Genomic DNA, 16,180 nt, shown 5'->3' with positions numbered 1-16,180 from the left:
CGGAAGAGCACTTGTTTGGACTTCATGACTCATGATCCGTGACTCAGTTTCCATCACTCAATTCTCTGATTTTTGAGTTATGAGTTATGGAAACTAAAAACACATTTTAGCTGTTTTCAGTTTTCATAACTCATAACTCAATGACATTTTTGTAATTAAACACACATGGAGGGACCCACAGCCGCACCTTTTGACCTTTGACTCTTTTTTTTTTTATTCCTTTCTTCTCCTGGGTTCGGTCTTCTTCTTCTTCCTTTTCATTTTTTTTTTCATTGGTTTGGTCTTCAGTTCTTCCTTTTTTTCTTTTTCTTTTTTTTTTTTTTTCACTGGTTTGGTTTCAATTCCTCTTTTCTTCTTTCTTCTTCTTCTTCTTTTTTTTTTTTTTTTTTTCTTCACTAGGTTCGGGTTTCTAGGTTTCTTCTTCTTCTTCATTTTTTTTTTCACTGGGTTCGGTGAGTTTGGGTACTAGGGGTTGAAGGGAAAAAAAAAAAGTAAAAGCTGCACAAGGTACAGGTATGGGGCCCACAAATAGTTGAAAAATATTGAGTGATGGTGCCAAACGGGGTGGGGTGTTTTAAATGATGAGTGATGAAAACTGAGTGATGAGTGACCATTTTTTTAAACCAAACAAGGCCTAAGTGACAATTTTACTCGCTTTTAATAAAAATTTCTTCTTCTCTCCCTCCCCCTCCTCCAATTCAAAAAAGTGCAATAGTATTAAGATATGAAGAATTGTAGATTTTTTTTTTTCACCATTAATGATGTGAAAATATCCAATATATGTATGGATGCTCTCAATAATGTTAAAGATTGATTGATGTTTGTTAGCCAATCTTTATCTTGCGTATAATGCAATGGAACCGTGCAAGTTGTTTTGCAATTGTACTCTTAATTGGATTATTAAAAGTGAGGTAAATGGAGTAACTCATACTCTAGTTCATCAAGTCAAACTCGTTAATAGGACTAGAAAGACTCAATTTCTTGCTTGGTTTAATGTAAGTATGACTTTATTATCCCAAAAAATGAAAAAAGAAAAGAAGAAAATTATCAATGTGCCTTACACTCTTACTCTTGCACCAAGCTGCGCTGACTTCAGTCTTCAGCCAACCCCAACTGACCCAAGTCCTCCGAAGTCAACAAACTATCCATTTATAACCAAAGCAAAGATTGGTCCCAAAACAAAAGTACACATTTCCCAACAGATAAAAATTGCAAACCAAAGTACCAAACCAGTGATTCTCATTAATTAAAAAAAAATAAAAAGAAGAAAAAGTGCCAAACCACTAATTGAGCATGGGGCGGCGAGAGAAATTATTGTTTTACTCTCTCTCTCTCTCTCTCACTACACGTTCTGATCTACCAATCACTTTATCACTCTCTTTTGGGACTTTCGTCGAACACATTGAAAGCACTTTGAGAAGAGAAAGACAGAGAGGGAGATAGAACGATGTCGCTTCGACCCAGTTCGCGGACGGAGGTGAGGAAGAAATCCTACAAGAGCGGTGTGGATGGGGACGAAGCTAGGAGGAGGAGAGAGGACAATTTGGTGGAGATCAGGAAGAGCAAGAGAGAAGATAGCCTTCTCAAGAAAAGAAGAGAAGGCCTTCTTCTTCTTCAATCTCAGCAAAGCAATGAAAGGGGAACCCCATCTGCCAGTGCTTCTGTGATCCAACAAAAGGTTTTCACTTTTTTTTCGAGCTCTTTTTCCTTCATTCAGTGAATCAGTTATATTCTAAGTATGTACTATATGTAGCTTTCATTCAGTTATATTCTGTTTCTTTGTGCAAAATGGTTTTTATTTATTTTTTAATATAAATTCTGGGTTTTATTTTTTTACTTTCTGGGTTATTGGAAATTAAATGTTATATGAAATAGTAACTAATACAACTATTATCTAAGCTAATAGCCTAATACTGAGTTTTAATTATGTTTGAAACTAAAAGAAGTTATCTTTCCATTTAAATAAAGTTACAAATAGAACAAAAATTCATAACATTCCCAAATTAACCTACCACTTCACACATGGGCCACCATGATCTGCAATTTAATTTTTTTCAATAGAATGTTAGAATTATGGTTAATTGATTAAATCCAGCATTTTTTGAAAGTTTAAGGGGTGTTTGGTTTGTGTTTTCAAACCACCATTTTTAGTTTTTAATTAATTTCACACGTATTTTCAAGTACTTTTTCACCCACACGTATTTTCACAAATTTTTTCAAATAACAATTTTCAATTTTTAAACACATGTACCATACCAAACGGGCCCTAAACTTTTAGGACAATTGATAATTTATTATTAGCCCATGTGTAAGGTGGTAGCCTAATATGGAAATATTGCAAATTTTTGTTGTATCCCTATAACGGCTCGTTCCATTTTTATCATCACCAGAGTGAGGTTTTAGTGGAAATGAAATTCTGTGCTGTTATTGTAAATTACATTTAACCTTTAACTTTTGGGGTCCGAGAATCTAATAAAATTGTAGAAGTTGTGTGCGCGCTCGCTCACATGCGCATGAGCATGTGGTACAATGATATTTCACATAAAATTTTAGTCTAAAATGCTGATGGCAGTTGGAAAGTTTACCTGTGATGGTACAAGGAGTACAATCCAATGATCCAGCATCACAATTGGAAGCGACCACTCAATTCAGAAAGCTCTTATCCATTGGTGTGTATGCTTCTCTTCCAGTGCAATCTGCTTTTATAATATGATTTTACACATGCATGTATGTATTAGCGGCAAAGCCAGGACTTGACTTTAAAGGGGGCAAAGTATATATCACACACAATACAGATACACATACATTTTTACATGCCTGTGTGTATAAATATAACACACACTAAAATGAACAATAATTAATATATAGAAATTAAAAAGACTAGATGAATAAATACATAAACTAGTAAATTAAAATTTCTCCTTACCTGGTTTCACTCTTTGTATGTATGTATGTATGTATGCATTTCCCTTTAAATATTGGTTGGTCATTTGCTTGTTTAAGTTGAACAATTTCTTGGGATATTTGTGCAGAGCGCTGCCCTCCAATTGAGGAGGTGATCAAAGCGGGTGTTGTTCCACGATTTGTAGAGTTTCTTGATAGGCAAGATCTGCCTCAATTGCAAGTATGGACTGTTGGTGCTTAATTTGATTTTTCCCTTCTTTTTTTTTTTAGACATTCAACTTGTATTTATTATGCAGAGAATTTTATTACCCAATATACCATCAGGTTTTGATTATTCTTTCATCTTCAGTTTGAGGCAGCCTGGGCATTAACCAATATTGCATCTGGGACATCAGAGCATACTCAAGTTGTAATCAAGCATGGTGCTGTTCCCAAGTTTGTGCAACTTCTTGGTTCTTCGAGTGATGATGCTAGAGAACAGGTTGGTTCTACTGTAGTTGCTTTTCATTGCTATTGTTTTAATTGTTGATTCATCTAAGAATTTTCCTGTTTCTGAGATTCAAATTTACTGAGCAGGCTGTCTGGGCTTTGGGTAATGTTGCTGGTGATTCATCAAGTTGTAGAGATCTTGTTCTAAGTCATGGTGCTCTTATGCCATTATTGGCACAGCTGAATGAGCATGCGAAACTATCTATGCTAAGAAATGCTACTTGGACTTTGTCTAACTTCTGCCGTGGCAAACCAGCAGCAGCATTTGAGCAGGTAAAGAGATGGTTGTGAAGCTCTCTAGTTTGGCAGAGCTTATAACATAAAGTTTGTAAGTATAATTGGGCTACTTGTCCAGGTTAAGCCTGCATTGCCAGCCCTTCGGCACCTCATCTTCTCAAGTGATGAAGAAGTCTTAACTGATGCTTGCTGGGCGCTCTCTTATCTTTCTGATGGCACAAACGACAAAATTCAGGCTGTGATTGAGGCAGGCGTTTGTCCAAGACTTGTGGAGCTTCTGGTGTAAGATGGCATTTACTTTATTAGAAATTCTGTTATCCCCCTCTCACTCTTCTTTTTCTAATTTATAAATGCTTTATCATATTTTTTATCAAAATATTTTTGTTTTATTAGTCAAAGTTATTGTCAATCAACCCTTTTTCTGGCTTCTCTTCAAGTGATTTTCAATTTTAATAATCTGAATCTGATATTTGATTTATGTAGACGTATGGGCCTAAATTGGGCTTAATTCAAATATGAAAAGGTGAACCTAAGAAGTTTGGTTTACAGCTTGCCTGTGTTATTGTTGCATGTTATACATTGTGGCGCCCATCAGTTTACAGTTGCTAACTCAGACAACCCCCCTCTCTTGCAGACATCCGCAACAAACAGTAATAATACCTGCTCTTCGGACTGTAGGCAACATTGTCACAGGCGATGATCCTCAGACTCAGGTGCTTATCGTACATGTTCAAGTGTTAGTGTCAAATTACAGATGAGGCAGTGGGTCAGAGGCTTGAAAAGAGTTACATAATTGGGGAAAGAGAATTGGTTGATGTGGTTTTCAGGAGAAATTATGGTAGAGATGATATGAGGAGGGGGGGGGGGATAGGATTTCTCAAATTTAGTCTCCAATGCTCCTTTTAAATGTTGACTTTAATTTGTCTTTGTCTCTATCTGTTATGTTTGTGCACACACAAGTTTTAGTGGTGCATGCAAGTTTGAATGGTACCATTACACTTTTCTACCTTGGTGCCTCTGCCAACATCCCCTGTATTCAGCACAACTTTTCCATCACCATTGGCTTTATCAACCCAAAATCATCAATGTCAAATACTCAGATCAGCTCATGCTGTTGGCCCATCTATAAACACTATTAGCAATCCACCTCTGCCATGGGCCGTTGTGCTGTAATTCTGGCAGTGAAACCATGTTCACTGCCTGCATTTGCAATCAACACTAAAGAATCCTGGAACCATCTGTCACTCTTTCTGATGTGGAACTTCAAATGTAGTGTTTTAGACAGTGGGAAGAATTTGGCATTAATCCTAGATAAAAGAAGACTTTTTACTGGGGTTGAAGAAAGTTATAAAGTTCACGAACCTTCCTTGATTTTCAGAAATAGCCATGTCAAACCAAGGAAACCTAAAATGTTATCTATAGGGGTTTATTCTTGTTGTCCTTTATGTCAGGGTGTTCTTCACTATTGTAATGTTTTGGATAAAGTTTTTCAGATTTAGAGGAATCTCCTCCCATTATGTGACGATTCTTAAAACCATCCACGTGTTAAATCAGAGGACTCATTAGATTATTCAAACAAGTCACATGACTCATTGAATAGGTTATGTGACTAAAATTACTTGTAGATGGTCGTTTGAGTTACCACGTAGCAGGTTGGAGGAATTTCCCCCCAAACCAGTTTGAAGGTGTAATCTTTGCCCCAATATTTTCTTGCCTGCTTGGTTTTGAAAACTCTAGGTTTTGTTTGAAAATTAGTTGCATGAAGTGGTTTATATGTGGTATATTTTTCATCAGATTAGTGGTGTATTATTATTATGTTGATGATCAAGGGTGATTCATGAAGTTTTTTTACAGGTTGTAATCGACAATCAAGGGCTTCCTTTACTCTACCAACTACTAACACATAATTACAAGAAGAGCATCAAGAAAGAAGCTTGTTGGACTATTTCAAATATCACTGCTGGTAATAGAAGTCAAATACAGGTGAGATGCTCAGTTCTTGTGGGGTTTTTCCAATAAGTTTCCTAACCATTTGTATGCACAAGGCACTCATAACCAGCATGTTGCATTCCATTACTAATTGGCATTGTACAAAGTCCATGATGTGCTACTTATAGGCAGAAATGAATTGTTCTTCGAAATTTCATGAAAATCTTTAATTTGCTTCCTGTTCTAGAACCTTGTCATTTCAGATTATTATATTTGCTTACTGGCTCTGCCATAATTGCAGCATTTAATTCAGGACAAAAATTCTGTTGTGTCATAACTATTATGGTGGTGACAATTTATTTATGATACTCCTAAAATCAGTTTAGTTATTGAAAATCTGTGTGTTTGCTTCTGTCTAGTCATGAGACTAATGGTCCATTTGGATTGAGGGAGAGGGAGGGAGGGAGAGTAGAGTATAATTGGCCCAAAATTAGCCTATTTTCAGCCAATTCTACTTTATTCCCCTCCCTTCCCGTCAATCCAAACGGGCCCTAAGGACTTCAAGGAACTGTAGCCCTAAAATGATACTTCTTTATGTGCGGGGGGCCTTTTTTTTAATAACATGCAGAACCTTTACAAAGACCAGCCCTATGAACTTGCCTCTATTCAGTAAACCTACGGTGGGTAACTGACCCACTCGCCAAAACTAGTTGCTGAGTAATTCAAGGGCATTCACCCTAATATGTTAAGCAACCGATCCCACCTGCCACAACCCCCCTTTTTTTAATTGAAGAAAACCTATGGAACAAACACCGATTTATCTATAAGAAGTCCATCTTAAGGACAAGATCATGTTGTTTCAAATGAGGCCATCAAAAATGTACTGAGCTATGTCCAAGGTGTAGCCTAGTCATATCCCAATTATATTCAATCTTTAAAAATATTAATTTCTATATTTTAGTATCCTAGACAACTTAAAGATTTCCCATTACTTGGCAGTTCTTCCAATACTCAATTTTCAATCAAAATAATCCAATAGGTGGTCAAATTGTCCTCCTAGTCTCGTCTATCTTAAGACTTGAGATGGTAAACCTTTCCAAAGTGCAAAATGTTTCTAAAATGTCAATTCCTTCTCTCAATTGAACAGGTTATTATTGAGGCAAACATCATTGCTCCTCTTGTGAACTTGCTTCAACATGCTGAATTTGAGGTCAAGAAGGAGGCTGCATGGGCTATTTCAAATGCCACCTCTGGGGGTTCACGAGAACAGATTCAGTATGTTTGTGTATACCCTCTACTTTCCTCTGGCTTGCTTTTCTTTGTTATTCCCTTTAATAATAGTTATACTTTCATAATAGTGCTGAATATGTTTTTTTGATAAATATATTGAACTAACTGTTGCTAAACCTTGGGTAGAGACCCTATTTTTCCCCTCAATTCAATCCTTATCACTTCCATCTTCATTATTATATTGATGAGACCATTTTAATTGATAGAACTCTTCCTAATAGTTGTTTCAGCTGATTTCTACCATTACACCTCTGCAGATATTTGGTGAACCAAGGTTGTATTAAGCCACTCTGTGATCTTCTACTATGCCCTGACCCAAGAATTGTAACAGTGTGCCTCGAGGGGCTAGAGAACATTTTAAAGATTGGTGAGGCCGACAAAGAGTCAGGCAATAGTGTAGTAAATGTCTATGCAGAGATAATTGATGAATGTGATGGATTGGATAAATTAGAGAATCTACAAAGCCATGACAACAATGAGATATATGAGAAGGCTGTGAAGATTCTTGAGAGGTATTGGGTTGAGGAGGAAGAAGAAGAGCACAATGTCCAAGATGGTACCAACCAAGACTTCAATTTTCATACTAGGCACCCTAACCCTCCTCCTGGGGGCTTCAAATTTGGTTGAAAGCTGAAACTGTATTTGCCTTTGTTATTGAGATAAGATAACACGTGCTTTTGCATCTATCTGGGATACGTAGGGCTTTGAGGATCAGTTTTTAAGGTCTGACCCTTGGGTTCTATGGATGTAATATCAATTACTGTTGTAATCATTTAACTTGTGGGCTTGTGGCTTTGTTCCAATACGCCTTCTATCCCATAATAGCTAATTCGCCTCCAAGATTGGGTTATGTAGAGGACAGCAAATCCTCACTGGGGTGCACTAGCACAAATCGCTTATGGAAAAGAGCGAGTTTGTTTTAACTTTGGAGAACAGCCTAGAGAGGAACAACGTATAAAAAGTTGAGTAAAGCTAAGGTCAGAGCAAAAATCAACCATTAGATTTACCTGATCTCAACCAGGAGTCATTAGTTATAAAAGGCAGAGATTATAGTGGGTCCAAGTTTGAGGAGAAAATCAAATTTACAGGTTTAAATTGTTGTGATGGTAGTTTTATTGTAAAAAGTTAATTGTTTAGGAGGTTAAAACAAACTCTAAAAAGCTACCATATTTGATTAAAGAGAAAAAGTTAATGGATGGGCAAAGATTTTAGAAATATTTTTATTAACTTTTTATGAAAAAAGAAACAAATAAATTTTTTTTTTAACAACTTTTTATATCATTTCCACATCTTTCATGGAAATGATATCAAGGGACTGTTTGAATTTTCAGTTTTTATTACTCATAACTCAAAATTAGTGGGTCTTACGGCTGAGTAGTATGTTTGGATGTGTTTTCAGTTTTTATTTCCATCACTCAATTCTCTGATTTTTTAGTGATGAGTTATGGGAATTGAAAACACATTTTAAGTATTTTCAAGTTATTAAAACTCAGTTTCCGTGGCATTTTTATAAATAAACACACATGACTCAGACCTATTAGTCTTGTCAAGTCACTTTCCTTCTCTCCCGCTGGTCGCTCTCCTTTTTTTTTTTTTTTTTTTTTTTTTTTTTTTTTTTTTTTTTTTTTTTTTTTTTTTTTTCTCTCTTTCTTTCTCTGTTCACTGCACTCCATTCAGTTCTTTCCTTGTTCTTTTTTTTTTTTTTGGTTCTTCATCATAGAATATTTTTGGTCTTCGTTGCACTCTATGACCGGGTAAGGATGTCTTAGACCCATTAAAAAAAAATCAAGAAACAAACTTTTCAAGCTTCAAGCTTCACCCTCTTTTTGAAACATTCTTTCTTTTTTATTTTCTTTCTATTTATTTGCTCAATTTTCTCTTTTTTCTGAGTTGAAAGTTTCTTCCTTTGTAATTGTTTGTGGATTTGGGGATTTGGTTGATTTAGGTTTGAGGGTTTGACAAATGGAATTTGGATTTGGATTTGGGGTTTCAAAATACAAACATAAATGGGTTTCATAATACCCATTCCTTGAAAAAACATGAATGAGTTTCAAAATACCCATTACTTGTTTAGATTTTTTTTAGTTGTCCTGCTTCTGTATTTAGAACACCATGGACCATGGTGTTGAGTTATAGGTGTTCTTTTTTTTATTGTTTGGCTTTTTTTTCTTGTTTGGGATTTTTGAAATTTCAGTGGGAGGGTTTGGAAAATTTATAACGAAATCAACACAACTTTCTTTCATGGATGGGTTTACATGGTAGCAAAGGAAGGAAAGGAAGGAAGAAAATAATATCATAAAATCCAAAAATTTGAACAGAGGTTTCGGGGGAAAGAGAAGAAGCATTGGGTGAGTTGAGTGATTCTTTATTTTACATTTTGATGGGTTTGGGTTTGTGTTTTGGGTGAGTAACAGGGGTGAAGAGGAAATGAGAAGTGAAGAAAATGGTGGGAAATGAGGGTTCTACGGGTAGGCTAACAGAAGGCTCTAACCAAGTGCTCAGGTATGGATCCCACAAAAAGTAGAATATTTAAGTAATGAGAAACTGAAAATAGTGTGCCAAATGGGTGAAGTTTAGGAAATTGGGGTATTGTAATTGATGAGTGACAAAAATTCAGTGAGGAGTGATAAGTGATGGTTTTTTATAAACCAAACAACCCCTAAATCTTTCTTAAAATTATCAATTAACAAATGCTCTAAGATAGTCTTGTTAATTAGATTTTAAATAAAAAAAATGCTAACAAATGTCCTTAGGACATTAGTTAATAATTTATTTAAAAAAAGATTTTTTGGAAAAAGAAAAAAAAAATCTATTTTAACAATTTCTTTTATTTCCCATAAAAGTGATGACAAAACTTTCCTAAAATGAATCGGTAACTAATGCCCTAAAGTCAACAAATTTGATTGGAATTGTGGTTGTTGTGATTATGGTGTGACGTAATAATGACAACCAAGCTTTAACTTTTAATCCCAAAATTTTAACGTCAATTATTATATATATCCTCGGGATCTATAATTAAATTTGACAGTGAAATGACGAAAAAATAATCTGGACCGCGTATTATCAAAAAAAATAAAAATAAATAAACTGGACCGTGACAATCGTATACTTGGTCATTGCAAACGAACCATACTCCACCCCCACCTAAATTGAAATTCGATCCATAGGTTTTGGACTATAAAAAGATTATGACCTGTGCCAAATTGGTCCTAATCTCAACCCATATTAATCGCGAACAGTATTGGGCTTAGGTGAGCTAAACATATGGTCTTAGGCAAATTCAGTGTGAACCTTGAGCCCAATGTTAGGCCCAGTGTTAGCTGAGCTGACGTGGTGTGTACTGGTGTAACTACGGACTGTCATCAAATAGAAAAATTGTCTTCATCTTCTCTCCTCTTTTCATTCAGCTCAATGATACCATTTGTTTGTCAGTCTGGCAGTCTTTATCAATCAATCCTTGTGTCGTTCCTTCTGGATGCTATCATTTCGGTGACTCACACAGCAGCGCCATCTGTATCAGAAATTCAAATCCAGTCAGTAAATTCATTTTTGTATATCTAAGCCAAAATTTAATGCGTACAAAATGCAATAAAGTCAATACAGCAGCAGAAAAAGAATGCAATAAAGGCCAAGGAAAAAAAGCAGATGGGAATTATTGTCGATGGACAAAATCACCCTCCAAATTTGTGCATTAACGGCCCCTTGTTGTGGGCCTGGGGCTCTAGTATGATAAGGACAAGATGGTAAAACCAATTCTCACACAACTGCCCTGTATCGGGCAGTCTATAGAGATGTCCAAATGACCAAGGGCACATCCAATCCAAGGGACCCACTACCTTTACCTAGAGTCCCATATTTTTCTCTTTCGTGTTGAACCTCTGCCACATACCAATTAACAATGCGTTTACCCTTCAAAGTTACCAAAAAATGAATTCTCTCTCTCTCTCTCTCTCTATATATATTTGGGTAAAATTGTTTTCGGTTGTCTATTTAAGGACATTACCATTACTACCCTTCTGGAAGTGCCACCTCACCCAAAAACACGTCGCATAAAATTATTGGTTATAGAAAGTGGTTTTGGATTTGCCGTTTGATCAAATCAAAGACTGGCCAGTGATTGAATGATAAAAACGTAAAAATGTGCTATTCGCCTATTCCTAAAATTTATAAATTAAAAAAAAAAAAAAAAAGCTATGCAGATTTGCACCCAACCAAACCACGGGGCAGAGAATACGATGGTACTACAAATAGAAGCATTTCTTCCTTGCTTATATCTCTGCACCCGTTTGAGCATATCACTTAGATCTATGTTCTATGCAATACTTGTAAACACTGCACCATCCATCCAAAAAAGATCAAGTATAAACGAGCAGGTAGGAATTGTGTCCTCCAATCATTCCCCATGATAGAACTCATGAACTCATCAAATTCAAACCGTTGCCAAACAGCAACGAACGGATCAAAATTGAAGGAAAATAAATAAATAAATCACATATTCAATATTAGATCCACCGACCATTCAACAATTCAGAAAAGCTAGAGCACATGGACACTAAAAGAACCTCGCAATCAACCTAATAGATAAAAGTGTTCCAAAGTCTACAATCTTATCTAAATTCATAAAGTTACAGATATCCTAAACCAGATCTTTAAAATAGTTCTTAAAAAGTCCCACATAACTAGGCATAACCAGAGAGACTGTGACCCTAATACTGCTACCATGATAATACAGCAACTAAAAGAAACAAAAACCATGAACCATTGTATCCTTCTTTTCTACAAAGAGGAGATGGATTTTTAGAGAGAGAGAAATAGAGATTGACCTATTTTTTCAATGGTCAGTCCTCAAACCAAGCAGAGGCCCAACCCTATCGCTTGGATGGTCTCTCGTCATCCTCTCCACCATCATCATCGTCATCCGAATCATCTTTGTCTGACCTCTTCCTCTTTGCCGGAACATCAACCTTCCCACCATCTTCGTCTTCATCCTCCTCATCGATTTCTTCCTCCTCGCCGCCACCATTCTCCTCTGGCTCAAAATCACTAGCATCTTCCTCATCCTCGGCACGGGCTACTGGCCTGACAAGGTACTCGGTTCCCAGATCCTCCTATTGATTAGTTCATAAATGTCAGAGAAAGTTTACACAGAAGAAGTCAGAACATAGGAAATATATAAACCAAGAACTGAACAAAAGGGAAAGACAGAAAACATCATATCAGAGCAGAAGTGAATAGCAACACAAATCAACTAACATACAAACAGACAACTGAGGAAAATTACATTAAGGTTCTGAAATTTCTTCAACAAACTACCCTACAGTGCCTGGTTTTCTTTTTAATGGGTTCTTCAGAGATGTGAGATTTTTAAGGTCAAAGATTCTTATTCCCTTCAACCAAGTCAATAAAGTAAGGACTGTGTTTCTTCAAGAAGAAAACTTCCAGATCCAACAGCTAAAAGAAAATTTCATATGAAAAATACGTGGCTTGCACAAGGGCCAAAGAGATATATGAGGAAATTTAAACTAGATGCAACAAAAACAACAAAATTGAACTCTATAGCACAGAATAAACAATTAAAATTAGCAAAATATACTAGAACATGAAGATCAAATCTGAGGCCAAAATAATAATAATAATAATAATAATAATAATGAGCTACTCAGTTCAAGTTGAAACAGAACAAATTGTCAAATTAAAAATAAAAAAATAAAAACAGAGAGTACAAAACAGTAAACATTTAACTCATAATAACACATAATAAAATCTACTTATTAAAAACAAAAACAAACTAGTAAATAGTAATGAATTTACAACATATAGATAGTAAAGGCTTCAGATCTGCAGATCTGAACACAAAGCAAGGTGATAACATTAATTTTGAATCACTTCAAAAATAGAGCATATAAATATGGTATACAGAAAGATCTAGTATCATATATTCATAGACAGAAAAATCTCTTTTTTTCATTAAATTTAAAATATTTACATAAAAAAATATAAAAATATTAAAGGCCAAAATAGATCTCACAGAACAAATTGGAAATCCACAAAAAAAAAAAAAAAATACAAGCTCTCTAGAAAGTAGAATAATTGTTTTAAAAACTTTTTGAAATAACAGATAAAAATAAAAAACAGATCTGAGAACTACTTTTACACAGATCTAGCTATAATATCATACAGAAAAAAAAAATTTTTAATTACAAAAAAAATATATGTCATTTAATTCAAAAGGTTCTAGTATCATAGTCATTAAAAACAAAAAATAAAACAAAACAAAAAAATAATAAAAACAAAAAGACTTCTTTTACCATTAAATTTAAAATATCCACACATAACATAGATCTCAACGAAAAAATTGAAAATCCATAAAAGAAAAAAAAAATTTAATTATCTTTTTAAATTTTAAAAAAATAGCAGATGAAAAAACAAACAGATCTGAACTACTTTTAAACACACACAGAGAAATTCATCTATAATATTAAGTAGAAAAAATTTTAAATTTAAAAAAAAAATTAACGAAAAATAAATTTATTACCTCTTCACCTTCATCATCGTCTCCTTCAGCATCATCGTCGTCGTCATCATCATCATCATCACCTTCACCATCATCGTCGTCGTCGTCATCACCGTCTTCATCGTCATCATCCTCATCGTCATCCTCTTCGTCATCTACAGAGTGCACCGGAGGACCACCGGAGGAAGGCAAAACTTCCTGCACATCCTCATCGTTGTCGTCGTCATCATCTTCATCTCCATCGTCATCGTCATCGTCTTCATCTCCATCATCATCCTCATCATCTTCTTCACCGTCCTCTTCCTCATCACCAAGCTCTACCTCATCATCGTCTTCAAGGCCTTGCTTTTCTTCATACAAAACCTTAACCGTCTTTTCCTCCTCGAATTCTATCTCCTCCTCCATAAGTTTCATCTTACGAAAAGCTTAGTTTTCTCGAGAAAATTGTTGGAAATTTTCTAGGGAAAGATAAAAAGAGAAAATTAAATAAGAAATCAAAATTCAGAAAATTGGAAAAATACAGGGAGGGAAAAGATAGAGAGAAAGAGAGTTTCTTCGTTTGTTCTACCAGTAGCTCTGTAAGTGTGATCTGAGCCGTTGAGACGGGAATTCACGCGGATCGATGACGTGGCGTGAGATCGGACGGTCCTGGTGAGAGAATTTGTACTTTTTAATATTTTTGGGTGTTGATAGGATGGTTGCGGCGCTCCATTATCGTTTCTTTAGTCAGGTGCTACTCACGTGTGGCCCAAAAAGGTATCTAGGGTTAGGGTTTTTTATTTTTTATTTTTTTCTTTTCTGGAATATTCTACTAATACCTACCCTAGCCTAATGGGTCAATGTAATTAGAGTCTTGACCTTTATATTTGGGCTTGAGTCACAACCTTTATTATTTGGGCCTGATACTGTCCAATGCTCGCTGAAACACTCAAATATCTCTCTCTCTCTCTCTCTCTCTCTCTCTCTCTCATGCATGTATGCGGTTTTTACAAATGGATAAAACTTAAATTTTCCAAATAAATTCAACCATATGGTTACATTAAATAGTAAACTATATGATTGAATTTAATTGTCCTTTAAAAGATCTCAAAATGTTTTTATTGTATTCAACCACATAATTATTCAATTAAAAAAGCTAAAGTATAATACTTAGAAACTGTGTCTAAGTTTTGTCGTTCACACATAAATTGTCACATTTGGACAATGTTAACTTAGGATCTAAAATATATAACTATTCTTCTCAAATATTGAAAAAATCACACACACACACACACACACACACACACATATATATATATATATGATGAGGTATGAAACTAATAGGTTGTACACTCAAACTCAATGGTGGATCAATAATCTGAAAAAGAAGAAAAAACTATCGAAAGTGACTGGGGTGGAATCGGCCAAGAACCCTCTAACAATTAAGTCAATATTTCTCTCAAAAACTTAAGTATGATAAGTGGATGAATAGTTGTGCCTACCTTGGTTTGGTGAGGCTTGGTCCCTTTTATAGGGAGTTTAGTGGGTCTACTTGTTAGGTGCCACTTTAATAACGGGAAATGTTGTGTGGACTTAGTGGAGAGAATGGAGCGAATTTCAGGAAATTCACCCCATGTTTCGGAATAGTAGATTGTAGTATAATTGTTACTTGGTTTGTAGAAAATACCTTAAAATTTCTAAGTGTTCATCTGTTGTCTATAGGTATTTTCCTTTGGACAACCTATAACCCACTTAAACAACTTAACTTCATCTTGGGACTGTTTGCACTTCTGTGGATGATAACCTTTTCCTTCTTGGACGAACATGGAGGACTCTAATAGATGATGCAGACTTTTTAGCTACCCATCAATATATATATATATATGTGTGTGTGTGTGTGTGTGTGTGTGTTTTTTTTTTTGGAGGGGGGTGGGTGGGGTTGGTGGAAAAAAGAGGATATGTGTGATGAATACTTTGCCATATAATTATGTTTTTTTTGGAGAATTTAATGGCTCTACTAGACTTCTATGAGCTTATATTTGGACAAAGCAACAAGTAGATCTAGATCCTTTTTTTTTTTGTTAGAGCATTCCCGTCAAACATCTTAAAATTTTTAGCATTTAGCATCAAAAACACCAACTTTATAACATATAACATATCACTTTATACCTTACATCAAAATTTTTTTTTTTTTTTAACACTTCATTTAAATATTCTTTCTTTATCATTTTTTATTCTTCCTCTCTGTCTGTCTATCTCTCCTTTGTCCCAGCACATCCACCCACCATCACCACCACCAGCCAGATCCACCGTAACCACAAGCAACAGCAGAGGAAAAAAAAAAAAAAAACTCAACATCCACCCACCACATCTTGGACACGTCTGTTTGTACGGTTGTTTACCTTGAGCAAAGCCAAAATCTTGGACACGTCTTCACCCATCAACCTCTTCTTCAAGTTGAAGTCATCACAGTATCTGATTTCGAAACCGAACCCCAAACCGTTTGTGCTATTTCGGTCTCGAAATGACGTCGTCCTTATTTGCGTTTCTTGAGGATTTTCGAAACGCGGAGGTGGAGCTTGCGGTGTCTGTCTTCAAAGAGTTTTGATTTGCGGTGTTGCTCCTCTGACATCATCTCATAGAGAGTTTGAGACTGAGATTGAGAGTAACAGTGAGTCGAAGGTGTTGGTTGTGGTGGTGGTGGTGGTAATGGTGGAGAAGAGGAAGGAGGGTAAACCTTAGGAAAGGAATTTGTGGTTTGTGGTGGAGGTGGAGGTGGTAGTCTAGAAGGTGAAAACAAGAGCGTATGGTGGTTTGAGAAGGAGAAAGAGAAAGAGA

The 16,180-nt window shown here is 35.5% G+C and overlaps 2 protein-coding genes across 4 annotated transcripts; one reads left to right on the top strand and one right to left on the bottom strand.

Annotated features, from left to right (window-relative positions):
- Window positions 1-1,129: 1,129 nt before the first annotated feature.
- On the top strand, window positions 1,130-7,699 carry LOC115994685 (importin subunit alpha-4-like). 2 transcript variants are annotated; one of them, XM_031118911.1, is made up of 10 exons: window positions 1,130-1,678; window positions 2,573-2,669; window positions 3,033-3,124; window positions 3,254-3,385; window positions 3,481-3,666; window positions 3,749-3,912; window positions 4,265-4,343; window positions 5,485-5,613; window positions 6,707-6,844; window positions 7,107-7,229. In XM_031118911.1, the coding sequence occupies exons 1-10, from the start codon at window positions 1,448-1,450 to the stop codon at window positions 7,131-7,133; spliced, it is 1,275 nt and encodes a 424-aa protein (XP_030974771.1). In that variant the 5' UTR covers window positions 1,130-1,447; the 3' UTR covers window positions 7,134-7,229. The 2 variants fall into 2 exon arrangements, with proteins under 2 accessions (XP_030974771.1, XP_030974770.1); XM_031118910.1 differs by having other exon boundaries at window positions 1,139-1,678; window positions 6,707-6,834; window positions 7,107-7,699.
- Window positions 7,700-9,965: 2,266 nt separating this feature from the next.
- On the bottom strand, window positions 9,966-14,086 carry LOC115995099 (prostatic spermine-binding protein). 2 transcript variants are annotated; one of them, XM_031119532.1, is made up of 3 exons: window positions 13,385-13,897; window positions 11,673-11,957; window positions 9,966-10,360 (listed from the first exon to the last, which is right to left on the bottom strand). In XM_031119532.1, the coding sequence occupies exons 1-2, from the start codon at window positions 13,775-13,777 to the stop codon at window positions 11,718-11,720; spliced, it is 633 nt and encodes a 210-aa protein (XP_030975392.1). In that variant the 5' UTR covers window positions 13,778-13,897; the 3' UTR covers window positions 9,966-10,360; window positions 11,673-11,717. The 2 variants fall into 2 exon arrangements, with proteins under 2 accessions (XP_030975392.1, XP_030975391.1); XM_031119531.1 differs by lacking the exon at window positions 9,966-10,360 and adding an exon at window positions 13,932-14,086 and having other exon boundaries at window positions 11,398-11,957; window positions 13,385-13,821.
- Between the last annotated feature and the right edge of the window lie 2,094 nt (window positions 14,087-16,180).

The sequence above is a fragment of the Quercus lobata genome, chromosome 6 (genome assembly GCF_001633185.2).
Source record: "Quercus lobata isolate SW786 chromosome 6, ValleyOak3.0 Primary Assembly, whole genome shotgun sequence".
Taxonomy (NCBI): domain Eukaryota; kingdom Viridiplantae; phylum Streptophyta; class Magnoliopsida; order Fagales; family Fagaceae; genus Quercus; species Quercus lobata.
Note: the sequence above shows the minus strand (reverse complement) of the source record. Positions and strands in the feature narration are given on the sequence as shown.

Bases quoted from the DNA above. Each gene is read 5' to 3' on its own strand.
- LOC115994685 (XM_031118910.1), top strand. From the start codon at position 1,448: ATGTCGCTTCGACCCAGTTCGCGGACGGAGGTGAGGAAGAAATCCTAC. The intron at 2,670-3,032 runs GTGTGTATGCTT...ATATTTGTGCAG, and splicing joins CAGAAAGCTCTTATCCATTG to AGCGCTGCCCTCCAATTGAG. The intron at 6,835-7,106 runs GTATGTTTGTGT...ACACCTCTGCAG, and splicing joins GGTTCACGAGAACAGATTCA to ATATTTGGTGAACCAAGGTT.
- LOC115995099 (XM_031119531.1), bottom strand. From the start codon at position 13,777: ATGAAACTTATGGAGGAGGAGATAGAATTCGAGGAGGAAAAGACGGTT. The intron at 11,958-13,384 runs GTAATAAATTTA...ACTAATCAATAG, and splicing joins ACGATGATGAAGGTGAAGAG to GAGGATCTGGGAACCGAGTA.